This window comes from Sceloporus occidentalis, unplaced genomic scaffold, assembly GCF_023333645.1.
Source record: "Sceloporus occidentalis isolate IW3139 unplaced genomic scaffold, rSceOcc1.0.p SCAF_2, whole genome shotgun sequence".
NCBI classification, from domain to species: Eukaryota; Metazoa; Chordata; class Lepidosauria; order Squamata; family Phrynosomatidae; genus Sceloporus; species Sceloporus occidentalis.
Window position 1 is genome coordinate 11,335,794 of NW_028316982.1, and position 13,851 is coordinate 11,349,644.

A 13,851-nucleotide genomic window follows, 5' to 3' on the forward strand; every position below is an offset into this window, starting at 1 on the left:
CTAAAGTAACAATAAGAAACAAGTTTTGCTGACTGGTAAAGAGAAGTTTGGCTTAGAATCTTTTTTTAAAAAAAATCTGAAACGTGATTTTAAAATGAACTCTCCAAAGGGACTAATCCAGACATCTCATGTGTTTTCTGACAGACACAATTTAAACATCTTGATAATGATCCAATGCTCTTTGAGATAACTATGCCCAGTGATGCAAAAAATTCTCAGACCCCAGAAGAGAAACTGGAAACTCTTTGTGAGATTTCATGTACATGTTCAGAAGAGCCATATTGACAGGCTGGTATAATATGGAAGGGATGTTTCTGTATATGAATAGGGCTTACTTTCATACAGTGGTTCTGATCCAGAGACCCAGTTTGTGCAGACATTTTAGTTTCTTCTATAGGGGGGAATGCTTGGCATACCCCCAAAGAACCACTGTCCAGTGAATGTAGAACATTTTGTTCTCACAGAAGAGAAACTGACGCTTCTACTTTCTGGGTTATTTATGCAAACTGGAGAGAATGGATTGTGCCACTGTATTTTAGGACAGGAATGCAAGTGAACAGATGCTAAAATGCTCAAGAAAGCAAGTATCTGGAACCAGAACAGAAAATAAGTATTAATATAAGTATCTTTTCACTGATTCCATCCATCTAAAACCCACAGAGCAAACTACTATAATGCTTATGGTTAATACTGCATGAACTAACATGAACGTTTGTGTGACAGATGCAATGAAATATAGCTTGATGAAAGACAGATGAGCAACATATATCAGCAAATCAGAAAAGCCATGCATTACATTCTCTTTTACAATCAATGAAAGCTTAGAATTCCTTTGAAATTTTTATTTTAAGGTATTCAAGTGGATTTCAAGTAACATGTCTATTTTCCCTGTTCTCCAAGCATTTAAACATCAACACATTAAAAAGCAGAGCTCCCATCTAAAATTTTAACCAAGGAATGATTTTATATTGCAATCCTCATATCTGACAGAATATTAAATACAATTAACACATGGGTAGTAACACAACTTCCCTGAGCAGCCATTTGAAACCCATGGAATACATTCAGTGAATACATTCACTGGGGAAAATCAATAGTCTTGATAAATGCTGGATTTGAACAGTAGCCTTAATGTGACCAATGTCTGTACTGCAGATGAGGCTGACCATGTTGGAAATATTTTCAATATGGTAAAAAATGTAGACTATCTAATGTTACATGATTGAAACAAGGAGATTCAACTATCCAAAGACACAACTCACACCAATGACATAGTCTGTAAAATGTACTTTATTTAGCAACAGACACAACTTATATGAAGGCTTGCTTGGATACTATTAAAAAAGATGTGGTCATTCTAGTTCAAATGGAAAGTTTAACTCACCTAAGCATACCTAAAGCATATCATGCTGCTCTAATTCATAATGCCTTTCTCATTCATTTTCATGTGAGGGGTTGACCTTTGCTGGCTCATTAGGGCCAACTCTTAAGTGATTTTTCTGGGTGCACATCTTAGCTTTGTGACTGATTTAGGTTGATAACTGTTCTACATCAGTGCTGAGGCTATGCTGCATAACATCAGCCAGCACATCACCGGCACTTTTAGCCAAACGACAACATGTGTCATGTGACTAAATAATTTTAGCTTGTCCATGGTAAAAAGCTGAGCTACAGCTCCAAACTACCTGATGTACTTGTATAATTGTAACTCTTCTGCAATTCAGAATGTCATGTAATTCTAAATGTTGCACTTTAAAAACAAACTAAAATTGGGCCAAGAAACTTCAATAGCCTTTTTTTTGTTCAAGTGACAGATCTACTCTGAATTCAACTGTTAGCAGAATTTGAAATGGCACTAAGTTCTGTATATTAGTTTGCTTTTCATGAAACAGTTAATGATGTCTTAGGTACGCTTTTCCATTCTGTCAAATATGAGATTTTGATCATATCATGCAAGTTGTACACTTTTGTGTGTCCCAGAAAGAAATCAGAATCTTTGCTTCAAATTGAGCATGAAGCAGATTATACCTACCTTTGCACAAACATTTGTGACCTGATTGCTCATTAAAACCAAAAAGTAGAATATCATTTGAGTTAGCTCTGAACACTTCACTGCACTCTTGTGAAACCAAGAAAGAGAAACTATGGTTGGGTACACAGGCAGAAGCTGGTGCGATTCTCAGTGGCTGAGGTTCACCAAGATCAGATTTAACCTCCACTGCAGTAGATCCCTCAAATACAATATTATTTGTTTTCTGCCAAAGGAATGAACTGCTGTCATTCCTAAGGGAAAATGCTGAGCCTGGGGACACTGCTGTGATGATAGCAAAGCCTATTCTCCGTCTTGGACACTGGATATCTGAAGTATCAGTGCTATGTTACTTGCATGTCCCTCACCCCAAAATATCCCCAGTCTGCTAAATGACATAGACCCATTGCACAAGGGTGGGCACATCTGACAGGTCTATTTAATTATCCTGAAGCCTTACCATAAGCCACTGACTGCCAAAATTCAGTGGCCAACTCATACCACTGTAAACTGAGAAAAGCCCTTTAAAATACATAGAAAGTAATTGTTTTGAAGGTCTTTTATTATTGACTATTAAAATTTCAGAGCAAGCTGCAAGCCCTTTAAAGCAGTAATTTTTTGGCTTGTTTTAAAAGGCTCGTAAATCATTTTTCCACCTATGAAAAGTTTAGATGTGCAATTTTGTTAAGGGGTCGAGGGACTGGAGAAATGAACTTGCAGTGTCATAAGTCCACTCATGCACTCTTACCTTCAAGCAGGTAATTCTGCAATAGATACAAATCCTACCCAAAATAATGACAGACTGCTTGATGGCAGAGGAAAACCAAAGGGTAAAAATATGCTTAAGCAATAATCATTACTGCGGTTGTAGGGTGGGATAGTATCAGACCAATCAAAAGCTCCTCCTGTTTTAAAAAATGTCTAGTAAAACCTTTTATTTTATACCTCATGCCTGCTTTCTATACAAAGCAAAACTGATTATGTATTTTTTAAAAAACAACCTTGTAACAGTTCCCATTTTATGGAACAATGATATTTTAACAAAAACTTGAGAGAGAGCGACAAACACTGGATTAACAAATTTGTGTAAATAAAAGAAAAAATCCTGATAAAGGAACCACAAGAGAAAAACCCCCAGCACTAATAAGAACAATCCAGAAGTGGCAAACAATAACTGCACAAATAACCAAATAATTAAAAAAAATCAAATGAAAGATATCACAACTTTTAATCTGACCAGGGTCACCAATTAAGTCTCTGCTGAAAGCAGATCTTGAGAATGGGATCCCACTGCCTTGGATTACATCACAAAATAGGATGGGTAGATATTGCACCTGTCCTTGTACCTACCCACACCTGAATATCTAACTGGAGAGCCTCTCCTTATTCTCCAAAGAAAGCGCTTCTACCCTGTCCAACTATGGTTGGGTTTGCAAAAAGTGCTTCCAGAAGATATTTGAAAAAGTACTGTACTGATCTCTTAACAAGTGGAGAAAGTGGTTTCCTGCTTTGGTTTTAAGTAACAGCAGGTTGTGATATCATTCCAAAAGATTTAAAGAAACAAGTACAAATGCTGATTTTTTTAACCCCCTCCTCAACATCTCTGTATATTTCTCTCTCTTTATTTAAAACATTCTTTTATCAGAAAGATAACTGCAAATACTTTTGTACATCAAGTTTGGGAAAGATTTGGTCCTCCACATGTTGCTTGAGATTAGTTCCAACCAATTTGGCTAATAGTGAGAAATCATAGTAGTAGTAATTTAACATCTGGAAAGCCAAGGATTCCACATCATTCTATAGATCATGGCACTGCTAGACATAATCATACTACTCAGGATTATGTATTATATTACCATGCCCCTCTTATACATCTCAGGTATTTTATCACCATGACTATATTTGTCACCTAAAATTTAAGAATAATTTAGTATATTTCTGAATGGCACACAGTGCCAATACAAAGAGATAAACTCTGGATTTTAAAATGTATTAGCCTGAGAGGTTTTGATGCTTTCTAGGTTTTTTTTTTGGTGGGTTTTCCTTTTGCCAATTAAACATTTAAAAGTTCTATTCCACGACATTTAAAAATATTTATTTTCAAACTGCCAATAAACAACAAAAACATCCGAAAAATAAATGTCTCCAGAGGGAGTATATATCAGGGGAGAAAATACAACCCTTGCAGTAGTAGACTAATGAGCAGACATACATTGAACAAACAAGGATCAAGCTTTTTGATTTCACAAACTGATTTCTAATTTGTGAAGGCAAAGCAGCCAGATCAGGAAAGTAAGACAGGACAGAGACCAGATTTTAAGGGAAAGGACATACAAAGCAAGAAGACTGACTGTATTGATATACACATATATATGCATACAAGGAAAGCAGCAACTTGAGGTTACATGGGGCTCTGACACACACATGAAGCTGTGTGTGAGCAAAAGCTACCCTCTTCATTGGCACAGGTGTGGACCATTTGCTGGTAACTACAGAGAATAAGGGAGCCTTGGTTCGCGTGTGGAGCATCCATGTGTATGTCAAAGCTGCTATAGGCACACAGCAGCTGCTATATAAAAAGGATTTTAAAATGCAGCATATATTTGGAACAAAAAAAAATAACTAGGGGCCCATACAGACAGGCCAAAATAAAGCTGCTTCAGGTCACTTGGGAGGTATACTGTTTAAATGATGCACGCATCCTAAGAGGCCAGATGCTGTGCCAAAGCTGTGCTCCAGTCCTTAGGACTGGTGTGGCTTTGGTGTGGCTTCCAGCCTCTTAGGATGCATGCATCATTTAAAAAACATACCTCCAAAGTGACCCGAAGCAGCTTTATTTTGGCCTGTCTGTATGGGCCCAATATGACGAAACCTCACTTCTTCCCAACCTTGTCAGAAACAGCCTGCCCCCACAAAAGCAAATTTACTAATCTTTTAAGATCCAAAACAGTGCCTATGAGGAGTGATTCCTGCCTTTTGCTAGACATCTATAACTGCCGGTTCATCATGTTCCAGTTTATAGGAGAACCGTCTGCAGCAAAGGCAATTGAGAGAAATTCCACACCTGTTGACTCGAGCTGGGCTGCACCTTCCCATTATTCGTTCCAACATTCTTCTAAGAGATGTGCATGCTGTTTCCCCAGCTGAGAAGCAACACATGGAGTCCAAGCAGTTGATACCTGCGTTTGTCTCAGCAAGCTGAGGAGGAAAGTAGGGAAAATGTAGGAAGAATTAGGTTAGTAGCAGTTTTATGTACTGCATACATTTACTGCATACATTTTAAAAGTAACACAAGTCTGAGGAGCATGAATATAGCACACCTTCTTTGCAGATCATGCATCTTCCTTGCAGGTAATGTAAAGATTTTGTTATACAATTTGATTTCTTTTTAAAAAGATGAGAGTTACAGTAGTGATGGTAGTCTAGTGAACCTGGATATCTTACCAGTCATTCCAGCATTTTCCTTTCCATCTTATGCAACCTCAACAGTAGATCTGATTGGGCAACTTAGTCACAAAGTCTCATTAGTCCCACAACAGGTTTCAACTCAACATGTGGGAATCACTCCTGGGGTTACAGCAATGAATAGAAATTCTTTCAGCAAATGAAGAAATCTATTTTGCATTGAATGCTGCTGTCTGCCTGCCAAGAGTCACTGCTACCAGGGTAGCAAAGCCTACTTCAGCAAGAAACCAAGCAATATCCATTTTCTTGTGTAGTGCCAAGGCAGTAATTTGAGGAGAACTGCTGTCTTATGAATGCTCTTTTATGCAGAAAGATTGCTGTTTGGTACCATCATGGAAAATTCTCAGTATGCAAGCTGAGAAGTATTTTCACAATATGTATAAAAGCAGGTGAAGAAGCAATTGTGGTGCCTCTTTCTCCCAGCTCTAGACAAATCTATGTATGGTGGTCTTGACACTTCACCAGCTCATTAAAAGCAGATGTTCCTACAAATCATGGCTAATACCAATTGAAATATGCATGCAGTTGCCACTGAGGAAGTGTTTGGTGCAAAAAGAATGAATATGTAAATAAACAATAGCAACAATTTTATCTCATGTGTTTAATCAAGCAAAGAAAGCAGAAGGAAGATTTTTTTTCTGTCTGGAAAGAAAAGAAAAAAGAAATACAAGGATGGCACTTCAAACTGAAATTGAACAAAAGAAATGTGTGTGTCTTAATAGTTAGTATGAAATTGGCTAGTAAAAGGAAGAGAACTGAGAATTTAGTATGGACCAAGCAATAATTACTTCTATGCTTAACTGTTTTAGGTGAAACCCACTTTCAATGGCTTTGTGAACTTTGGTGTATGTCATAGAAATGTCATTATACTGCAGACAAACACAGCCATAGTTGAAATCCACTCCTTTCTCAACAAAAATTACCCACTTCTTTGACCTAACATCAGCAGCATTAGATGCCAAGGGTTACTAGCACTCATCGATTCATTCTCTGCTGTGACTACCACTGGTAGTTTCAACTAATGCTGGCAATTTATTTGTCCAGATTTAGAACTAGTCAATTTAGCTCTATTCTCAGATATTATAGAAGAATCAACATAAAAGTCTTGAAAATCAAGTATTTCTGACTTTTAAGAAGGATTAGATGGGTCATATCTTTTAAGAAGCTGCATTTTGGTAGGGGAAGGGGTAGTCACTCTTCTTAGTACTGTACTATGAAGATAAAGCAACATAAACTATCCATTCCTCCAAAAGAGGCAGGGTTTCTCAAATCTTGCCTAGAAGCCTTGATCTCATAATTCCAAACATGCACTGGCTATTTTGCTCTTTCTTCATCCAAATTAATAATAAAAACAGGCCAAGCTTTGGCTCAAATTATGTCATGATCTCAGAAGAGGCAGTGTAGAAGGTATGTATGCCCCATGAAACTTAGTGCAAAAGATAAGAGTTCAGTATCTTATTGAGAAACCAGTGTATACAGTTTGAAAGAGCAGCAACTGGGATGATGGAGTCATTATTGCAAATGAGTTATTGTTGTGATGGTCAGCTCTGCTTCCTGTGATGTTTTTGGATTGCTGCTCCCATAATTCCTGATGGGACTTTCATAACGAATGCAATGGGAGGGCCACACTTATCCACACTGGCACTGCTGGGACCAACACTAACAAAACCCAACAGCACTTGTTAGTGAAGAGCAATGGCAAAATGAGTGGTAAAGGTAGCTTTACTGTAGCATCTTCAATTTTCTGGAAAACGATTGCCCATTTCCAGCTCTTCCAAATTTTGTTGAACATTCTTCTTACAGATATTGAGCTCTAATTTCTGCATTTGCACTACTATCACATACCAGGAGTGGGCGAATTCAATGGGTCCAATAGCCAAATTCCACCCTCCCTCTCACTCAGAATCTTACCAGGGGCAGAAGTCCCCACCACCACTAATGGCAAAAATGACTGTATTTCCCTTTTAAGAACAAGGCACAAGGAGAGAGTACCCTTGTTTTAAAGTATAATTGTTCAGCTGAAGGGAATATGTTTTGTTGTGAAAGGAAAACATGGCCTTTTCCTTTTGGCAGTGCAGCAGTGATTAGGTGATTATGAAGGCTACAAATCAGGTGGGCTGCTCATCTATGTGTTATTTACTTCTCTCTTTACCTCCCAAGAATCTAAGTGTTCTTTTTAAAATAAACAATAATGCTCACTATAAAACCACATCTTAAACTGCTTTATCACATTAGGGGGCAAACGGGATTTAAATGAGAGTTAAACTAGAGAAAACCAGGAAATGCCTGATGTTTATTACACGACATTTCCTGGTTTTCTCTAGTTTAACTCTTGTTTAAATCCTGTTTGCCCCTTAGTGTGATAAAGCAGTATGTCAACACCATGAGTAGAATGTAGATTTCTCAAAAATGACTGCATGCATCTAAGTTATGAATAACCATTCTGATAAGTCCTTTATATGTCCTTTGAAACACTGGATCTTAGATGTGAAAATGCACAAGGTCACCAACTGATTCAATGAAGAGTCCTCTTCATGGAAACAAGAACCATTGATGGGGTACTTCCTTCCTTCACAAAATGCTTTACTCCCACAGCATCCAATTTTGGTATTATTAAAAGGAATTGGATCCAAACTATTCATAGCAGATGTACACAACCACTACCACTGCACTGTTCTGCAAGTGTTGGTACAAGAATTGGTGCTGGAATTGGGAACCTGTGGCCTGTTGATGAATCCCTATTCTTATCATCCTTCAAACACCAGTCACACTATTCGATGATGATGATGATGATGATGATGATGAAAATGGAGCCCAATATCTAGAGGACCTGATTTTGAAATCTCATTGATGGCAGGTGATTTTAAAAAAACACTGAACTGATGCAACAGGAGCTGGTTTCTTAAATCCTTACGATGCATTCTGTGTGTCAACTGAAGGTTATGCAACTGAAGGCTGAAATTTTTCCACATAAAATAAGGGCAAATGAAGATTCTTACATAAAACAATATGAAGTGAGGGTGTTGTCTAAAAACACCAGAGCTACCAGTCATGAGTGGAAAGTGTAAGCAAGAAGAGATATTTTTGAAAAGATAGAATTCTCCTCTTTTCCTCTATTCCCCACTTCTTAAAACTTGCAGTATTTGTCTTCTAACTGGATTCTTCACAACTTTACATGAAGGTAAATAACATAGCTGAGTTAACCATTTATGCTGGGAATGTACCAGCATCAGCTCATTGCCTAACGGTGATGTTTTATGGCCCACCCATATTTGAGATCATGTACTGGTGTCACTTTGGGAAAACAAATGGAGACTCAATGATCTTGAATAAACAAATATTTCTATCTTCTCAAAATCCTTTAACCACTGTAGAAGATATTTGTTAATCCCCACGAGTATTGTCTCAATATGTAAAACATGAAATCATAATTCCAAGAGATTTCTGTACACCATAGTTATCTGTTACATTTGCACACAGCAAACCAGTTAAGGAGTTCCATGGGCCCAAGAAACTTGCTGTGGAATGCTGCCTCTTTAGCCTTAATGCTTGCAAGGCTGACTGACTCTCTTAGGGTGGTGGCAGGAATTTAAAAATTTAATGACCTCTCTTGATGGCATCTAGGAAATAAGCAAGATGAACTTGAACTCCTAGCACAACAAAGCAAATATGATATAATAAGCATCACTGAAACCTGGTGGGATGAGCCTCATGATTGGAATGTGGAAATAGAGGGGTATAAGCTTTTTAAGAGAAATAGGCCAAACAGGAAAGGAGCAGGAATAACATTATATGTCAGAGATATTTACACCAGTGAAGAAATCCAGGACATCAATACTGGAAGCCAAGTGGAGAGTGTCTGGATAAAAATTAAAGGGAAGGGAAACAACAAGGATGTTATTGTGGGAGTCTACTACAGACCTCCAAGTCAGACTGAGGAACTGGATGATGCCTTTCTAGGACAGAAAAGAGAGATGTAGTAGTGATGGGTGACTTCAACTATTTGCTGGAAGTCAAACTCAGCCAAATCCTCAAGGTCTAGCAAATTCCTCACTTGCCTCGAAGACAATTTCATTGCCCAAAAGGTGGAAGAGGCAACAAGGGGATCAGCTATTTTAGATCTGATCCTAACCAACAAGGATGACTTGGTTAATAGGGTGCAAGTGGTGGGATTATTAGATGGGAGTGACAGTGGAAAGGAGAAGCCAGGCATAGTCAGACATGCATTCTAGCTTTTAGGAAAGCTGATTTTAGTAAACTTAGAGAAATACTGTGGGTGATCCCTTGGTCAGGAATACTAAAAGAGAAGGGAGTTCAGGATGGATGGGAGTTTCTCAAAAGGGAGATACTGAAGGCAAAATCTGAAACAGTTCCAGTAAGGAAGAAAAATGGGAGGTGTCTCAAGAAACCAGGATGAATGACCAAAGCGCGTTACAGATGCGCCAAAGGGGCGTGCTAGGGTTAGGAAGGGGCGTGTTAGGGTTGAGAAGGAGCATCCCTTCTGGATGCCCCTCAACCCTAACACGGACTGAGTCCGTACAAAATGGCGGCGCCCGTCCACACGGGGGGGGGGGCATTTTGATATTGCGGATGCATAGCGTACGGACGTCGCGTGGTAAAAGTGACGCCGCGAGTGTGTGACTAGCGCCTCGCGGCACCACTTCCGGATTGCAGAAAGAAGCGCCATTTTGGTGCTTCTTTCTTGCTGTGCCTAGGAACCACGCGGTTTGGCCGCTGCGGTTCTCGGACGTAGCAAACAACGGCGGCGGCAGAGCACCCTTCTTGAGCGCTCTGTAACGCGCCCAAGGAACTTTCAACTGAGCTACGTTTTAAACGGAACATGTATAAGAAATGGAAAAAGGGGGAAATCACCAAAGAGGAATTCAAACAAATAGCAAGCATCTGTAGGAGTAAGGACAGAAAAGCTAAAGCGCAGAGTGAACTCAGGCTTGCTAGAGAGGTTAAGAACAATAAAAAGGGCTCTTTTGGGTATCATAGAATCATAGAGTTGGAAGAGACCACTAGGGCCATCCAGTCCAACCCCCTGCCATGCAGGAAATCCAATTCAAAGCATCCCTGACAGATGGCCATCCAGCCTCTGTTTAAAGACCTCCAAGGAAGGAGACTCTATCACCTTCTGAGGAAGTGCATTCCACTGTCGAACAGCCCTTACTGTCAGGAAGTTCCTCCTAATGTTCAGGTGGAATCTCTTTTCCTGTAGCTTGCATCCATTGTTCCGGGTCCTGTTCTCTGGAGCAGCAGAAAACAAGCTTGCTCCCTCCTCAATATGACATCCTTTCAAATATTTAAACAGGGCTATCATATCACCTCTTAACCTTCTTTTCTCCAGGCTAAACATCCCCAGCTCCCTAAGTCGTTCCTCATAGGGCATGGTTTCCAGACCCTTCACCATTTTTGTCGCCCTCCTTTGGACACGCTCCAGTTTCTCAATGTCCTTTCTGAATTGTGGTGCCCAGAACTGGACACAATATTCTAGGTGGGGCCTGACCAGAGCAGAATACAGTGGCACTATTACTTTTCTTGATCTAGACACTATACTTCTATTGATGCAGCCTAAAATAGCATTGGCCTTTTTAGCTGCCGCATCACACTGTTCACTCATGTTCAACTTGTGGTCTACTTGGACTCCTAGATCCCTTTCACACGTAGTTTCATTCAGCCAGGTGTCACCCATCCTATATCTGTGCATTTTATTTTTCCGCCCTAAGTGCAATACCTTACATTTCTCTGTGTTGAATTTCATTTTGTTAGCTTTGGCCCAGCTTTCTAGTCTATTCAGGTCATTTTGAATCTTGATCCTGTCCTCTGGGGTATTAGTTATTCCCCCAAATTTGGTGTCATCTGCAAATTTGATAAGTATGCTCCCAATTCTGTCATCCAGGTCATTGATAAAGATGTTGAATAGCACTGGGCCCAGGACAGAGCCCTGTGGGACCCCACTGGTCACTTCTCTCCAGGATGAAAAGGAGCCATAGTTGAGCACCCTTTGGGTTCGGCCGGTCAACCAATTACAGATCCATTTAACAGTTCCTTTGTCTAGCCCACATTTTACAAGCTTGTTTGCAAGAATGTCATGGGAAACCTTGTCAAAGGCCTTACTGAAATCAAGATATACTATATCCACAGCATTCCCTTCATCTACCAAGCTGGTAATTTTATCAAAGAAAGAGATTAGGTTTGTCTGGCATGACTTGTTTCTCTGAAACCCATGTTGACTTTTTGTGATTATGGCATTGCCTTCTAGATGTTCACAGACTCTCTGTTTAATGATCTGCTCCAGAATCTTTCCTGGTATTGATGTCTGCAGCAAAAGGAAGGAGGAGGAAATGGTAGGGCCTCTACATGGAGAAAATGGCAAAATGCTAACAAGGCACAAAGAAAAGGCAGAATTACTCAACGCCTTCTTTGCTTCAGTCTTCTCAAAAAAGGCAAAGGGTACTCAACCTGAGGATAATGGAACAGAGGACAGAATAGCGGAATTTCAGCACAGAATAAGTAAAGAGATAGCACAGGAATACCTGGTTAGCGTAAATGAATATAAGTCTCAAGGACCAGATGAACTACATCCAAGGGTATTAAAAGAACTGGTAAATGTAATATCGGAGCCATTGGCAATAATCTTTGAGAGCTCCTGGAGAACAGAAGTCCCAGAAGACTGGAGGAGGGCAAACGTTGTCCCCATTTTCAAAAAGGGGAAAAAAGAGGATCCAGTTAGTCTGACATCTATACCAGGAACGATTATAGAGCAGATCATTAAACAGAGAGTCTGTGAACATCTAGAAGGCAATGCCATATTCACAAAAATCAACATGGGTTTCAGAGAAACAAGTCATGCCAGACAAATCTCTTTTTTAAAAAAATAAGATTACCAATTTAGTAGATGAAGGGAATGCTTTGGTTATAGTATATCTTGATTTCAGTAAGGCCTTTGACAAGGTTCCCCATGACATTCTTGCAAACAAACTAGTGAAATGTGGGCTAGACAAGGCAACTGTTACATGGATTTGTAATTGGTTGACCAGCCAAACCCAAAGGATGCTCAACCATGGCTCCTTTTCATCCTGGAGAGAAGTGACCAGTGGGGTCCCACAAGGCTCTGTCCTGGGCCCAGTGCTATTCAACATCTTTATCAATGACTTGGATGACAGAATTGGGGGCATACTTATCAAATTTGCAGATGACACCAAATTAGGAGGAATAGCTTACATCCCAGAGGACAGGATCAAAATTCAAAATGACCTGAATAGATTAGAAAGCTGGGCCAAAGTTATCAAAATGAATGTCAACAGGGAGAAATGTAAGGTACTGCACTTAGGGCGGAAAAATGAAATGCACGGATATAGGATAGGGGACACCTGGCTGCATGAAATTACGTGTGAAAAGAATCTAGGAATCCAAGTGGACCACAAGTTGAACATGAGTCAACAGTGCGGTGCGTCAGCTAAAAAGGCCAATGCAATTTTAGGTTGTATCAATAAAAGTATAGTGTCTAGATCAAGGAAAGTAATAGTGCCACTCTATTCTACTTTGGTCAGGCCCCACCTGGAATACTGTGTCCAGTTCTGGGCACCACGATTCAAAAAGGATGTTGAGAAACTGGAGCAAGTGCAAAGGAGGGCGACGAAAATGGTGAAGGGTCTGGAAACCATGCCCTATGAGGAATGCTTTAGGGAGCTGGGGATGGCTAGTGTGGAGAAGAGAAGGTTAAGAGGTGACATGATAGCCCTGTTCAAATATTTGAAGGGATGTCATATCGAGGAAGGAGCAAGCTTGTTTTCTGCTGCTCCAGAAAACAGGACCCGGAACAATGGATGTAAGCTCCAGGAAAAGAGATTCCACCTCAACATTACGAGGAACTTCTTGACAGTAAGGGCTATTCAACAGTGGAACACACTCCCTTGGAGAGTGGTGGAGTCTCCCTCCTTGGAGGTCTTTAAACAGCGACTGGATGGCCATCTGTTGGGGATGCTTTGATCTGAAAGTTCCTGCATGGCAGCGGGTTGGACTGGATGGCCCTTGCGGTCTCTTCCAACTCTATGATTCTAAGTTGTCTTATTTCTATCAGAAAAAGGGGTGTGACGGGACAATGTTACACCTTGCCTCCCCTCGCTCTAGCAGTGTGACTGCATTAGATAAACCAAAGTCCAAAAACATACTGTAGAAATAATCCAGTTTGAGACCACTTTAATGTCCTGGCTCAGTGCTACGGAATCCCGGGAATTGTAGCTTATTGTAATAATAACAATAATAATAATGTTTATTTATATACCGCTTTTCCAAAATAGATCAAAGCGGTGTACAACAGGAAGTACAATACAAAGTAAAAAAACAAACAA

The 13,851-nt window shown here is 39.9% G+C and overlaps 1 protein-coding gene across 9 annotated transcripts in view; it reads right to left on the reverse strand.

Moving 5' to 3' along the window:
- The window catches only part of LOC149317974 (phospholipid-transporting ATPase IF-like), a 142,547-nt gene that overhangs the window by 5,331 nt on the left and 123,365 nt on the right, over positions 1 to 13,851 (reverse strand). For 5 of the 9 annotated variants that reach the window (XM_089508767.1, XM_089508765.1, XM_089508762.1 and 2 more), the window contains one exon: positions 5,094 to 5,227. In XM_089508767.1, the coding sequence (XP_089364893.1) occupies positions 5,094 to 5,227 (134 nt within the window). Of the gene's footprint in view, positions 1 to 8; positions 5,228 to 13,851 lie in introns of those variants that run through there. The other 4 variants (XM_089508761.1, XM_089508759.1, XM_089508768.1 and 1 more) reach the window with 3 other exon arrangements.